This window comes from Accipiter gentilis, chromosome 11, assembly GCF_929443795.1.
Source record: "Accipiter gentilis chromosome 11, bAccGen1.1, whole genome shotgun sequence".
Taxonomy (NCBI): domain Eukaryota; kingdom Metazoa; phylum Chordata; class Aves; order Accipitriformes; family Accipitridae; genus Astur; species Astur gentilis.
The window spans coordinates 10433238-10449678 of record NC_064890.1 but is presented as its reverse complement, the minus strand read 5'-3'; the positions used below and the strand labels follow the sequence as shown (position 1 = coordinate 10449678).

Below are 16441 nucleotides of genomic sequence, written 5' to 3'. Positions count from 1 at the left end.
TAACACAGCAAACCTAGAAAATCTCTGTTATCCAGGCTGGTAATTCCCAGTAAGTCTAAATTCTGTTTCCTGATGAGAAGCTGAAGCTCAGCATGAACCTCTGTGGCTGGTGAATCCCTTGTATATCATCTTGGTGGCATCAAAATCTGTATCAGCTTGGCTATTTCCCCTATTGGCATCATGTTCTTATTTAAGGAGTTAACGCATTTGCGACTCATTTGTGTTTATACCTTCCCTATCTTTTTTTGTTTTGTTTTTAATTTCCAATTTAAAAAAAAAAAAAAAAATCAATTCATATTGTAATATCAGATTCCTCAAGTAGTGAAATGCTGTTTTTCCTGCATTTTCTGCATCTGGTTTCTTGTACTTAAAGAAAGATGTTTTTTCTTTTTTTTTTTTTTATTTTTATTTTTTTTTAATTTATTTTTTTTTATTTAATTTAAGTAAGTCTTGAAAGACCTAGATTGTAAGTGACTTCGTTCTTTGATCTCCTCTCCTGGTATCACTCACAAGAGCAGCAAAGCAGCCCTTTTGACCAGTTATCACATATCAGGAAAAGACTTACCTGGAGCAGACCCTGAAACTATAGAAAAACAGCTGCATAATGCTGTTCTTGTTTTTAATCTACATCTTAACTTTTTATGACTGCATTTTACCTCAAAAGCACATTAACAACATAAAGCATTACTTTAAATGTTTTCTTTCCAGTATAAATGACTTCCAACACTGCCTTCTAAATCTGCGGATCTAGCACATGGAGACTAGAAGGGTGTGCTGAAAACAAACCAGCTGTGGATCTGGGTAATATTTCTTCGCTATACACATTTCTTCAGAAACTAGATGATCGTGTCGGATTTTGCTTTGTTTTGCCACAAGAGGGCACTCCCTTAATTCATCTCATTGCTAAGGCAATGTCCATTACTACAGACAAGATAGACTCGTTTTCTATCTAAACCATTATTCCAAGTTTTTATATAGATAAGTTGAAGAATTTCATTCTGTTTGTGTTCTCAGCATGCATTTGACTTACATCAAGTTACTAGGCAATATTATTTAGCTGTGAGAGCACACTGCGCTTCATAAACGACTGATAAGACAACAAATGGTGGGAAGTAAATAGCATTTCCCTTCATTATCCTTAGAAATAGCAGTACACTGTATTAACACGACTCTTTGTTCTCAGTGATAAACTCAGACAGGTCACAATCAAAAGGAAAGATCTTAAGATGTGCCACTTTCAGAAGCATGAGAAATTTGTGAAACAAAGAAAAGGTATGTGTTATATTTTTCATCCACTTGTGAATGCTTAGCTATTTGAATTTGTTAAATATGCCATCATGTACAACGATATACAGCGCAAGCATGGTCCACACAGGAAACTGATTCAAGCACTCAAAGTCTGAAGATTGTCACGTCCTCCCTAATGCAAAACTCTGATTGCATTGACCTACTTACAATCAGATAGTTAAGAAGATTTTGTTTAAAATGCTTCCAAACAGTCATCACGAGTGTACAGTATAACTTACCATAGCATTTTTGTTTTCAGTCCCGATATTTTATATATATAAACCTGCGTCATTTACCAAAACCAAGACTGATTTCTCCCTCTTACTTAAGTCCAAATAAAATTTCGCCCAGAAACACTGGATGGATTTTGTCCATCAAGAGTCAGCTATGTTCCTGGGCAACCGATAATGCTCTGGCCTGATCCTTGCTTTCTTCTCCTGAGGGTTGGCATATTTCCACTTGGATGGAGACATTTTCAGCTTTTTTCTCTTCTTATCTGTACACCACACTTTTTCACAGTATTCTTCCACCCTCTGGAAGTTGCTGTAACCTATTAGTTGAAGAAACTCCTTGTACCATGGCTTTGACGCTTGAGGTATACTGCTCTGCATTGGGCATGGCATTTTGTGAGGTATCTCCTCCTCATAGTCTTTATTGAACATTTCATCTACACGTTCTTCCTCGACTATTTCCAGAGTGATTTTCCTGACAGTGTGAACAATGCTGTGTTCCACCGTCTGACAAAAATAGGTCCCTGCATCCAACCGATGCAGCTTCAGGAATAAGAGGCCAAGGTCCATTTTGATTATTCTATCATCTGTCTTCACCTGAAAAACAAATTGATGCAGTTATAGAGCACAGGCCTTTACTATTACATTAAATCAGTGCAATTACTTCTGAACTGTACTTTCATTAATATAATATCAAATTTTGAGAGGAAGATTAGAGATCTGTGATCCTTTCATTCACAGTTTTTAAGTAACAAAAATATTTACTTGAAGAAAAGAAGAGATTGAGCTGTGAAAAGAAAGTGGTCTGGAGAATCTGGCAAGCATGGAAGAACAGATAGTAGAGCAGATAGTTTCCCATTTTCCCAGCATGGGTTAGTCACATGTGGCTAAATCACAGAGGGAAATAAGGTTGAAACATGCAAATAAGCTACTGGATGGAAAACAAATGGTCATTTGCTAGATGACGTGCTGTAACTGTCACTATGAATTCTCTTATACACTGACAAATATTCTTGAGGTGACACACATACGTATTTGTATACCTAACTGCAGGACCATTGTGATCTTAAAGCCTCAGTTCTGAATTGGTATTTGAGTTCCCCCTACAGCTCCTGAAAGCTACATTATCGACTACAAGGCAATCGCAGATGCTAGCAAGCAGGGAGCACTGTGCTGCCTAATCCAGCCATCAGAAGTGCTCAGGAGAATGGAATCCTCCATTCCGTTGGTCCCTTCCAACCCAAACCATTCTGTGATTCTATGACTCTATGATTCTACTTCTCTCTGCTTTTATTTGTGTTCTTCTAATGACTATATAATTCTTAATGAAAAATTGAATAACTTTCAGGGGGAAACTTTAAAACAAATTCATCCTGGTAGTATAAAGACATACTGGAAGTTTAGAGTCTGTTCAGATTTACACTCCTGGTGACCAGTACCTGAGCTACTGGGTCTAATGGGATGTTTATATAGTAGAACATCCTCCCCACCTCACAGTTCACTACCTTCTGTGAACGACCTGATTAATAGTTTGATTGTAAGAATGATTATGCATAGATAGGGATCTTCCAGCTAAGTACATGAGGAAATACTAAGCGTGAAAAACCATGCAGAGATTTGGGACTTGGACAAAACTTCAGGCAAAAATGTGCATTCATCTTGCTTAATTTTACAGGTTTAAAGCAGAGTGTGGCATCCTTGGTTATTTTTGTATTCAGTGGTTTACTAGTCATTTTTTACCTGACCAAATGAAGCTGTCTAGTTTAGCATGAGGTGATACCACTGGCTATAACTGCAACACCGTCTAGTCTGACTTTAAAGGCAGCCTACAATGACTAGCTCCCAGGTAGATCTCTACTATAAATGTCCACATTTTCTATCAGATGAGTCCCGCTCCAGAGATCTTCAGATGTCTATGGCTAAGCTGGGCTCTCACATTTGCAGCAGAGCCTAGCTGCTAGGCAGTGAGACAACCATCCTTTTCCTCTGGTAGTCTGAGGCTTTTCTCCCCATCTCCTTCCACACACTAAGAGGGGACAGCTACACTGATTTGTATCAGAGAGGTATTGAGGAATAAACATAGTAACACTAATGAAGCATTTTCTTAACAGGGAAATATATGTAAAAGAGAGTCAGAATCCGTCAACACCCATTTTCAGAAGGTTCTGTAATGTAATGGGTGAGGCAGCAAGAATTAATAGATGTTAAGCTAGACTAGCTTTGGGAGTAATATGTACACATTTCACCTCTGCAATAACATACCAAGAGAAGTAGTGGGTTTTCTTTTGTTTTGAGATCTTAAATCAAGTTTCACTACATTTCTAACATCTGTGTTCAAGATGCTGAATGCAAACACCAGATGAAATTCTCAGGTCTATTAATTCAAGAGAGCAGATGAACATAATGATTTTCCCTGACATCCATGTACATTTCAGCAACTGATGACAGGCCTTTCAGTGAAGATGTAATATTCCTAACAGCAGGCTCTTTCAGTTAAAAAGTTAATATGTAAGAATATTTACCTCCTCCTTCTTAGTTTCATGTGCTCGCTGGACAAACCAGATTACTTTTGCTTGTAAGGTCCGAGGGGTGCACTCCAGAAGGGTGCTGTTGTACTCTATTCCATAAACAAGTCGCTCCTCAGTCTTCTCCAGGACTTCACCTGGAAGGAAAACAAATGTTTAAAAATAAGTGTTACTGCCAATACTTATTACACTCCACGTTCAGGTATATTTACTTTTAAAAGTGAAGTTTAGTTCAGATCTAACCAGATAGTGACTTAAAAGCAGTGTCTGGTGAAGGTCTGACCTGGGAAGTGAATTTTCCCATCATCTCAGACTCTCGCAGGATCTAGCCATAACATAAATGGACCAAATTCTGCCATGATTCAGCTAGGATTATACACAGAAAAACAGATCTCAGCCTTCCACACTGCTAATTGCTTGTGCCTGGTTCTTATGAATAGTTCATCTATTTAATTTTCACTCAGTGAAACAGCAGGATTCAATACATGCCTAAATATAATAAATAATTAAATATTTTTAGGCATAAAAATGAGAGCACATAGCATTATGCAGAATGAAACACTTAAAAACCATAAATACCATAACCAATATTATACATATCCATGTTATAAACATGTAAAATGAATGTATAGTTTTGGCCCAAGGGTGCTAGTAAAACCAAGGTGAATGAAATTAATCAAAACTCAATTCTGCTTTTCCATCCACCAAAACATCTGGAGGAAGATAAACTAGATGTTACACTGGAGGAGACCAATTACCGCATTAATGAAATCATCTTATTCCATAGTAGTGAGAAATATTCTTGAGACCAACCAGTTTTATAACCTAAAAAATACAGGGGTTGATATCATTGTGAGTGCTGTGCTGTATTTCAAACTTACTGTATTCTCAGTATTTTATATTGGAATATACTTTTCCAAAATCTACTATATCCTCCAATGGGCTTCAATTTTAATGAAGCCTTCTCTGGTAAAATATCTATCTATCTAATATTTAATATCTAAAATATCTTTTTATCTGGCTATCTATCTAAAAGGAACTTTTATATTTGGGTTTTTTTTTTCTTCTGTTGATTGTGATCCTGAAAATACTGAGGATGTCCAGGCAACTGTTTTCTGTCTGTTTTGCCATTACCAATATCAATGTTTGAAACATCACTTTCCAAGGTTTGGACAACACCATTAAACACAGTAATCTATCTTCTTTTTTTTAGGACTGTCATGGTTTAACCCCAACCAACAACTAAGCACCACGCAGCCACTCACTTACTCCCCCCTCCCAGTGGGATGGGAGAGAGAATTGGGAAAAAAAGTAAAACTCGTGGGTTGAGGCAAGAATGGTTTAATATCGAAAGTAAAATAAAATATTATAATAATAAAAAATATAATAACAATAGTAGTAATGGAAAAGAATATAACAAAAAAAGAGGGTGAAATATCAATAAAACAAAGTATAACAACAACAACAACAAAAGATAATGTCTTTTTAATAATGTTGATAACGCACTGGTGTTTTAGTTGTTGCTAAGTAGTGCTTATCCCAAGTTAAGGATTTTCCGGTTTCCCATGCTCTGCCAGCCAGCAGGTGCACAGGGAGCTGGGAGGGAGCATGGCCAGGACAGCTGGACTGAACTAGCCAAGGGATATTCCATACCATAGAATGTCATGCCCAGTATATAAACTGGGGGGAGTGGGCTGGGAGGGGCGGATCACTGCTCGGGCATCGGTCAGCAGGTGGTGAGCAATTGCATTGTGCATCACTTGTCTTGGGTTTTATTTTTCTCTCTTTTCTTTTTTTTTTTTTTTGTTATATTCTTCTTCATTACTATTATTACTACTATTATTATTATATATTTATTATTATTGTTCTTCTTATATTTTATTTTGATTTAGATATTAAACTGTTCTTATCTCAACCCACAAGTTTTACTTTTTTTTTTCAATTCTCCTCCCCATCCCACTGGGAGTGGGGAGGAGTGAGCGAGCGGCTGCGTGGTGCCTAGTTGCTGGCTGGGCTTAAACCATGACAAGGAGAAATCTTGATCATAAATACAACTTTGTGTTCTGACTTGTCATTACCCATGTCTGTGCTATGGAGCTCCTTCAGTTCTGGCTGAGTGTGCTGGCAGTATTTCATATTCATTTCAGGATGCAGCCCTGTTTTTTCTTATCCCTGCCCCATCTTTCCACTTGCGTTTCTGTTGGAAGCCCTTGAAATGCATTAGCCACATCCTAGTCTAAATGACAGGGCTGTGGGACTACATGAACACTATGGGATGCACCTGACCTGCCATGGAAACAAAGTCATTCTTAGACCTGGATGACATGGGCTCATCCCCATGACTCTTATAACTTATAATAGGAATATGCCAGTAAAAAAACTCAGGTGAGATCATGGTCTGGTTCACATTCTTGGCAAAGTCTGTGCTCTCTGCTCCAGGCTTTTGCTAGCAATTTGTAAACGTGTGAGTAGATTACCAATGAACTGCTGGCCAAAGCACTGCTGCGCTGCATTTCCATGTCGAACATCTTGTCTGCGGAAACGTCTGAAGGGGAAAAAAATGGAACTGTTTGAGATAACATGTTTAGCTTACAGATTGTTGGGTTTATGTCAAAGTGGTATTCATTAAAAACATAAGGAGCTAAATCTTGATTCCTAAAACTTTAGCATTGTTGTGAGAAGTACTCATTTATGCATCATTTTTTTCTCTCTACTCAACCTATTTGGAATCATGTCTGAAAAAAAGAAACACACTTGTCTGGAGAAGAGGCACAACTACGTGTACAGTTTATACGTAACTACACTAACATTATAAATACTAAACCAAGATCCTCTGAACCAACTGGGCAACATTCAGTGTCAGTAAGAGTCAAACGGACCTTCAACCTTCTCTCTCTCTCTCTCTGGAAGGCAAGGAAATATTCCTTTTTTAGTTTAGAACAGTGTGCCATGTATGTGAATGGTGGTTCTTTTACCCTTCTCTGTCATGTATTTTTTTCACTTGGGAATCTCAAAGTGCAGAGCAAATACTTTATTTTATTATATCTGTGTAGCAGACAGTTGTTAAGCCTATTTTTTCTCAATAGGGAAGGAGACACATTCATGACTTGCCCATGCTTAGAAAGAGAGCTAGTGGCAGAATTGTGGTCAGAACCTGTGAGCCCTGGCTGTGACCTGGAAATAATGCAATTGCTTTTGAGAGAAAAATTGTTGTGATTTTTGGGCTTTTGATTTTTTTTCTATACATTTGCAGGAAAATAATGAAAATCACAACTGTGCAATGCATTCCCAGAAGAATTGCACATTTATACGGCAATTTTAATCCCCGAGTGTTCTGATAAATAAAATTACGATTGCTTACTAGGGAAATGAAAGAGACTATTGCAATGTCATATCTTGCCAGATGTAGTATTTCCAACAACCAGAAATTTACTTATGCCAAGGATACCTTTCCTATATTTGCATAAAAAGTAATTCTGTACTGTATTACTAATGCCATACATAACAGATTAACAAATATGCAGTGCAGAAAAACTTACACAGCAGGCACATGTACAGTATAAATCATATACGATAGAAACAAGCAAAGCGAAGCAGTTTTGTTATTCTTTGCATTTGCTACTTAAATAATGCTTTTTCTCCAGTGCTGTGTGAACTGAAAAGGCACAATTTTTATTTGGCACAAATTGAATCTACTGAAACTCTGTAGATTTACGCTAAAGATCTTGCCCATGGATGTTACTCATTGTACTTCCAAACTGGCAGTAGACGGCAATTATTTTCTGAGTTCTGTCACCTGTATGGATTTCTGATCCAGTGGTGCTGGTGGACCAAGAGGGCAGCTTTAACCTTTACTGATATTCACACCAGAACCAATGTTTTGCCCTTGCTGTTTCAGGGCAATCTGCAAATTTAGTGGGGACTGTGTTGGGCCTTTTAGGCAGAAGCACTAAAAATACATGCATATTATTAAACAAAACCCGAGATTCTGAGATAGCTACAGGGCTTTGTCGTGCCCTGGGAGTTCTCATGGTAATGTGTAGATGTGCTTACTGATAACTCTGCAAAGTGTCAGCACTGAATAATGCTGCCACCAACTTTGCATATCTGTGTATACAGATTATTCAGAAGAGACATTCTCTTGCACAAATATACATAAATACTGTAGACATTAGCCTTGAAAAAAAAACCCAAAAAAGAAAACCCTGCTGCTGTCAGGCCCAGCAGCCCTATCTGGAAGGAACAGGACAGTTAGCAGGCATGCACTATTTACTCTTCAGTTCTGAAGATCATTGTAGAGCTAAAACAATCCTAGTTTTGTAAAATAGGATATTTCTCCAGTTTTTGGAACTGTTCAAGCAAAATAAATGTTTGTTTGATGGAATTTTACTGTTCTGAGTGTGAGGACTGGGGAAGATACATTTACCAGTGCCTTCACTTGCTACTTTTTTGAAGAGAAGGAGAAAATGGGGAGAGGTACTGAAAGAGAAGGAGATGCTGGGAGATAAACTTATTTTACAAATAGTGACATAAGCCTGGTATTTGTTATTTTTTTCTTAGTAATCATTTCATTCAGAATTCCATGAATAATAGAGTAGCAGACAATTCCTGAGATAAACTACTATAAAGAACAATTTTCAGTGACTAGAAAATGTACTGAATATATGGAAGTGTCTTTTGCAATCTATAACTTCATGTGTAACTCTGTGCTTTCAGGAACTTAGTAAAAATGATCCGCAAGAAAGCACCACAGTCGTCATCATCATCCTTATGTTCCTTCATTATTACCCAAGTCGAAATGGCTCACAGAGAAAAGGCATCATTGCAGTTTACCTAAGTAGGTCAGGAGACTGAGTTCAGGTTTGCTGAACCAAATGTTACAGCAGTGATATTTAGGTTAGCACAGGGATTTAGCTGCAAAGCGAAGGCAGCCCCTTAGCAGCCCCGCCTCCCCACCCCGCCCTGCCCTACCCCGCCCTGCCCCACCCAGAGGCTGCTCATCAGTGCAGCTCCACCCCCTCCTCCAGCCTGGGCACTGGATCACAGGCAGGTGGCAAAGAGGGCCAGGAGGCCTGGGGGTAAAAACCCATAGTTTTGGAACAAAAATCTGTTAGGAGTCTCCTGCTAACCACGACAGACGAAGAGCATGTTTGCATGATTGCTGACGGAATGGGTGGTGGAGAAAGAGGCCAGAGAGGGAGAGAAGGCAGGAGGGTGACTGTCAGCTTCTTAAAATTAGCTAAGAAATCAGGTTACCAGACCTACTCAAGCTGAAAGAAATTTTAAAATTACTTCAGCCCTTTTTCAACCTGGATGGTGAGCTGGCACAGCAAAGAAACTCACTTGTATAATTTAGTGCTAGTTTAGATAAAAATTGAACCTGCCTAAATCAGATTGCAGAGGTAGTAGTGAACTAAAGCATTTATTTAAGTCCTGAAACTCTCTGCTTTCTCAAGCATACTTCATGGAACTTGAATTCAAGATAATTTCCATCTAGCGTCTTAAGTATTTGCAGTATGCAGGAGCTGTACACCTGTAACTACCGTGACTTCATAGTATGCTGCACTGCCAGCATCGAGATACGGGGCTTTGGGCTTGGTTTTTGTTTGTCCTTAATTAAATCTTATATTTAATTAACTATTAAACCTATGCATTTGCAAGGAATTATAATATAGGCTTTCAAAATTCTACACATTAGTACCAGCTGTCAAGCAGAGGGTTTTTTGTATTTATGTTGCAGTTCTCTCTATATCCTGTACATGCCTGAGTTTACAGTTTTTCTATTTCATGTTTCTCTCAACACTTGTCATACCTTGGAGGCATTAGGATCTAAAGCAGAGAGCATTTGAATCAAAATGGGGAGGACTTGTACATCCCTGCTTCAGTTCAACTCTTCACCGGTAGGAGCGGAATTAAAAAAAGAGCTCTTAGCAGTGCTCTTACTGCACTAGCAGGGCTGCTCTTACAAGTCCAAATCCCACCTAAATGTACTGTATGAGGGCCACATTTGAGCAGATAGAGGTGGTATTAAAGTCAGCTCAGGTGTGCTGTAATGTAAGGCACAGCTCCATAAGTCCTGATGAAGTGAAAGCTGCCAGGAATGGTGGCAACAAGCACTCTCCAACGCCCCTTGTACTCACATTACTTGTACTACCCTCTACAGCTCGAGGAGATATCTGGAGCCCTGAGACAAGGCCAAATTAAGATGTGTATGCTCTGGGATATGGCATTAATTGTGTCTGGAGCCCAAGGCACCAATGGCAGGGTTATCACCTGCTCAGGGTCACTTGATATCAGAAAACTCCATGTTGTCTACTGAGACCTGCCTTTTCCAGCAGCGGTCTCTGCCTGGAGCCCAGCAGGAGGTAATTTAAAACAACTTCCATACACGTGTCCTAAGTAGCTCTCCCTGCCTGTCCATGTACCACACAGTTAGTGTAAGCTCATAAGTTTAAAATGCTCTGAGTGCTAAATTGAACAAAGCAAATGCCATCTGTCCCTCTCAGTATTATTAGTTCTTGCTGGCTGTTCCCCAAACTCTTATATGTAAAACAAGTTTTGCAGTCAAGAACATTCAATTGAGTGCAAATCCCTTCTCCAAAGCTGCAGTGCTTATCTTAAGAGAAGCGGAGTGATAACAGCAGTATTTTCTTCTTTTAGAGGCTGACCTGCTGAATGTTGGGGAGGTAAGGCACAGAAAGGTGCCCGGGGTGCTGCCCATATCACTCAACCCTGGATAAACGCGTGTGTCAGGGGACTTAAAGGCTGCTACTCTGGAAATTGTCTTAGGTGAGAAATATGCTAAAAATGTCCAACAGAGTTCAGGACTGACTGAGTTTCTCTTATCTTTTCTTAGGCAATAAGTAGCCTGCACAACAACGTAAATGCTGATACAGTCTTAGCAGGCTGCTGGGAATTTTTTACCCCCCTCTCTTCCGCAAATGACTTTTATGTCATTAGATGAGTAACCCATATGCTTTATGATTATGATAATACAATTTCTATTTATACTGTAGGAAATTAATCTCCCTGGCCTGCTATATAACTTGTCATCTTTCTTAACCTGCGGCCTGAAAATTTTAGCCAGATTCTTCTCACACTGAGCAGACAACCAGAGCCTACTTCGTCCCTTAGGCCTGCCTCCAAAAGGCATGAGAAGACTGCAGTCCTGCTTGTAAAAGTGGTGTAGATTTCCTACTTGGTTTAACCTATGCCTTAGTGTAATATGTCCAAGAGATTCTTAATTATGCTGAGTCATTGGCTGTATTTCTCATTTTTACTTTTTAAAGTGCCTTACCCAAAAAGTCGTGTTGCCCAATGTAACGTGGCTTTGTTCGTTATCTTACAGAAAAATCCACAGAAATGTCTGTTGAGCCTGACTATAATCAGCAGTACATTTGTCTGAGTGCATCCAGGTTCATGGAAAGATGAGGTAAGCAGGACAAAAAATAAATACCCCCCCACACACACCTTCCTGGTTTTCCTTAAGAAATAATAATAAATTGGGGATACTATAACTTGGTTTTGACTGAACCATCTCCACTGGGTTTCAAGACTTTCTCCAGAAGTTACTCAATGCATTCTAGTCCTTGCAGTTCATGTAGGTCTAATATATATATATATATATGCATATATTTGCAGAAACAGTAATTGAAAAAAAGCCACAGAAAAGATTTGAATTATACATTACCAAGATTTTGCTGACTAAGGCTAGAAATCACTCTCTCTAGTGGCAAAGCTGACTTAAAGTCTTGTGAAAAGGTCTGGATTAAAATATGCATGTTCTAGCTGCTTGATTAAGTATCTGTGTAGCTGAATTAGCGAACCTGGGTTTGAGAGGGAAAGGACGAGGACAGTTATATGGGAAATTACTGCACAAAAGAGTGAAGGCCAAGAGCCATGAATAAGTGAATGGTGATAGAGAGGAGAAGTATCCCCAAGGAAAGAATTAAAGTACCCGAATTAGGTTCATGCTTTGACCTGGCCTCTAGAGTAACTTGTCTTTATAAATTCGCTGGAGAAAGCCTAAGCCTAACCTTAGCTTTTGCAGATACTCTAGTTTCATTTTGGCTGGTGAAGGTATTTGACTATTAACACAGAGTCGTCTTTGCTTTTTTTGGAAATTCTGTTATATATATTATTGCAGTGTGATACATTTGCTGTATAATACTACCAAAACAGGTCTCTGATGTTGTAAAGAATCTTTCCTATGCACAGCCAAAGATGTATAAGGAAATTGAGGTTTGTTTAAAACTTACTGCAGATAATTTCTAAGTGACTTTGCTTCATTCATAAAAATATTCCTGGTACTGCAGTTTATGCCATCCTGTTAATTTGGTTTTTTTGCAATTCCCTAAGGTTGTGCTAATAAATTAGCAGTTAACATGTCTTCTTACCACTCAGTTATTTTTATGAGGGGAAGATACGAAGTACTTTGTGTTGCAGTAGGAACTCTTTACATAGGTATTTTGCAAAAAGGTTACCACAGAAGGCAACAGGTCTCACCTCTTTGCCTGCATTCCTGTGGGATAGTATCGGGAGCAGGAGATCCCATCCCAAGCGCAGTAGGGATCTCGAGCGAGGCAGCAGTCTGCACAGGCAGTGCCGTACATGTCACACTGGTGGAACTTCACTTGTGCTATGACCGACTCGGATCCAACGTAGAGCTGTTGCTGGAAAAAATACACCATGTACGATTAAATTCCTAGAATTGCCACTAAAAGTTCTGTTACCAGTGGAGTTATTAAAAAAATGTTAGCTTTATCTTTGCTTGCCAGTTGTGCATCCAGCCTGTGCCCTGAGGGAGGCAGAGTTACTCTGTAGGAAAATATCTGTTTATAGACTAAACTCTCCTGCACAAGGACAGAGGAACAGAAAGAAGGTAAAATGAACAAGTTTATTTTGGCATTTCCTCGCTTCTGAAGTTTCAGCTTTGTAACCTTTGTGTTTGAATGGGCAGGGTTTTAAGTTTCTTTTTCTTCCTCAAGATAGTTTCCAATGCCTCCCTCTTTACACTTCTCTGTCACCTAACTGATCTGCAAAAAAAACCCTTGACATGAAAGACTTTAAACAAAGAAGTTCAAATTTGCAAAAGTTATAAGCAACCTCAATCTTAAAATGTGAGTTATCAAGTAAATTTAACTCTTGATGTGGCTACTTAAAATACGGTCACATATACACATGCACAGTAGTAGTATGATTTGTCGAATCCCTCAGTGCACAGAAGATAGGTAGATTTTTTTTCCCCTGGTGCTGTGCAGTCTTTCCTTACAAATTAAATGGTCACGTTGTACTTCTCTAATATTTATTTGCAGGGTGTTGGGTTTTTTCAACATTAGTGCTAAGACTGAATCTTCTGAGTTCACATAAATGTCCTTTTCGAATCAAATGAAAGATGATCAAATTCTTGAGATGCTGATATAATAAATTCAGAAGAGAATAGCTTGAATTTACAGGGATTTGAGAAAAAGGCTTGCTGCTGGTGAATGTAAATGGTCTGAACACAGAAATATGCAGCATGCACTGCAATAGGAACTGCTCACGCACAGCTCACTTCCATGATTTTACCAGTCAGAAAAAGGATTCCTAATGAACACTTAAATTGTACTTATTCTAATAGCCAAACTTAGTCCATAATTCCCACTCTTTCAAAATTCCCAAGCTTTCAAATTCTGATATTTTTAAATTGTTTACAGCTGGAAAATACTGGCAGCTCATTTAGTCTGGCTTACCTATCACAAAACATGACGTTTAATCCAGATAATTAATTCTTGTTCCTAATTACAGCTCCTATATCTGTTTAGATCACAGACATTTAACTTCCAGAAATGCCAGGGGAAGAAACTAGGAGAGGAAGGTAACAGCAATGCTTGAAGACCTTTTCAGCTCAGATAAACCAGGTAATAGCAGCAGGAACTCAATCTGCCAGCTGGAATGAAGAAGAAACCTAGGATCGTTGTTCGAGGGGAATTCTTTCTAGTCTGCAAAGGCTGCAGTGTGATTGTCCCAGAAGACATGAACAACACTTTCAATGAGACATATGAGATGGGATTTTCTCTTTCATCTTTTAGCAGGGGTAAAGACTACTCTAAGTCTTGGTTCATCAGAGGAGGGCAAAAAGCATCCGATATCTAGCCAACTGAACATCAAAGAACATTCCTTCCCAGCCTCTGCAGATAACTAGCTCAGCCCTGAAACACGATATTTTATTGTACCCCGACTTAGTGAAGACTGTTTAGTGTTATAAGGAAATTGAGACAAAGCTAGCAAGAAGGTCTCCACAGGCTCACTAACTCCAAGTTCAAAAGAGACCAGCCACAATGCTTGAGCTACCTAACTTTCTTCACATAAGCTGAACTAAGTTATATTTCTGTTCATTTTAAAGACAAAATAACTTGTTGCCCATCCTGCCCCTAACATGTATTCCAACGTTTAATTGTCCTCTGTATCAGAAAACTGTATCGTATGTCAAGATTAAGTTTATCTACATTCAGCAAGCTGAATTTGGTTATTTAATCTGATATTGCTTTGCCATCGATGTTCAAGAATCCCTGTACATATACACTGGGAAGTCACTTCATTCAGTCAAATTTTATATTGGGCTACCCTGTTCTCTCTCAGTCTTCTCTCTGACATCTTGAAAAAGTTAAGCTACTTTTACTTCTCACAAAAAGGTTTATTCTTCAAACATTGAATTGCTTTGGTGGCTTTTTTATAATTCTCTCCAGATTTTCCAGATACTTCTTGAATTAGTAGAGTTAGCAGCCCTCTTGGGAGCTGGATGTAATGGAGGAAGACTACTTCATTTTTTTTACAGTATCTCCTTTTTACTCTTCCAACACAACCCTTTTACCATGACATTTCACCGAGAGTTAAAGGTAAGGGAAATATCTGAAATGACACCAAAGTCTTTATCCAGATAATCACTTAGGTGAAGTGTTAGACAATCTAGTCTCCAGAGCTGCTCACAGTCCATGGGGAAAAAAAAAAGATTGATCATGGAAATAATTCGGGATATTCACACCTAAGATCCTCCTCTGAATCACCATCAGAGGAGTTTGTCTTTCTGCATTGCCTGCAGAAAGAATGCAAGTTGACTAGACACCAAGACTAAAATGGTCTTTTGGGGCACGCTCACACTTCCTATTAATGCAATTTTCATTCTTGTGTTTCACTACGTTTATGTGCACCTACATTGCGATGGATGTCTAAGATCTATTAAGATATAACTATCCTGGGTTGTTTATAATGGCTTCTTCTCGACATGATATGATGATATGGTATGGATGAGAATCTACCTGCAAGAGTAATAAATTGGGTGTTTATATTACCAGAAACTAGCAGAAACTCAACAGGGAGTCAGATCCAAACAGCCCTGCCTTTCATGGGCAACTGAATACGTGGGAGCACCAGCAAGGCTCTTTTTGCACTGATATCCCCATGGGGCTGAAGTCTGTCTGCATGTATCGGCAAGCAACTTTTCTGTGAGTTGCCATATCCACGCAGGTAATCGCTACTGTCATTACTATGCCAGTAACTCACACAACAGGTTGGTTTTTACTTGCTTTGATATGCATGATAGTGTGAACTAAGGAGATTTAACATTAGAATTGAAAAACATAAATGCTTCGTAAAGGAACAGAACATATAGCCATAAGTTTATATTACAAAAGGATTACATGTATCAGACCAGATCTCATTATAGATGATGTACATCATCTATCTATGTCTATCTATGCATCTATCTATCTTTATAGAGTTTATAGCTTTGTTACATTTGAGTCACGATCTTCACATTTCAAACTTGTCAAATACTTACCCTCTTTGAAGAGATTTCCATAGAAATAATAGGAACTGGCACCTAAAAAATAGGAAATGTTTCCTTGCTTAGAAAAAAGAATAACCTTTTGCTATGACAATAAATTAGGTAAAATAGTGTTGATGTTTACTTATACTCAGCTTTGCTACAACCTTTGACTTTTTTTAGCTTCTGATGCTACAGAAAGATGTGAGGAAATTGTGACTTTCAGAAGTATTGCTTTAAAAGAGTTTATTTAAAAACAACCAACCAACACTTAATTCAGGATTATCGGAGCCACAGGAACACTACAATTTCCCTGTCAAACATGACATTAGCTCTTGCCACCACTGAATCTCTTTTGTCCTGCTTGAGAGTGATAAGTGGAATGGTCTTTATAACAAAACATTCATTGAAGATAAGATAAAAATAGCAGGAATTCCTTCTTTTACCATTGTCCTCTCTGCCCTCTGCTCAGATTTCCTGGACCAATGGCAGGACATAGCCCCTAATAGGTCTATTGAAAACCAGCCTTATCAACAGGGGCAATTTCTGTGATCCCCCCCCCCCCCCCCCGCCGCCCCCAGCAACAAGTCAATAGT

The 16441-nt window shown here is 38.7% G+C and overlaps 1 protein-coding gene across 2 annotated transcripts in view; it reads right to left on the bottom strand.

The window, feature by feature from the left end:
• Positions 1 to 502: 502 nt before the first annotated feature.
• The window catches only part of SEMA3E (semaphorin 3E), a 147164-nt gene continuing 131225 nt past the window's right edge, over positions 503 to 16441 (bottom strand). For both annotated transcript variants that reach the window (XM_049814317.1, XM_049814319.1), the window contains 5 exons: positions 15861 to 15902; positions 12548 to 12714; positions 6520 to 6587; positions 4040 to 4179; positions 503 to 2114 (listed from right to left, as the gene is read on the bottom strand). In XM_049814317.1, coding sequence (XP_049670274.1) covers positions 1662 to 2114; positions 4040 to 4179; positions 6520 to 6587; positions 12548 to 12714; positions 15861 to 15902 — 870 coding nt within the window. In that variant the 3' untranslated portion in view covers positions 503 to 1661. The remainder of the gene's footprint in view (positions 2115 to 4039; positions 4180 to 6519; positions 6588 to 12547; positions 12715 to 15860; positions 15903 to 16441) is intronic.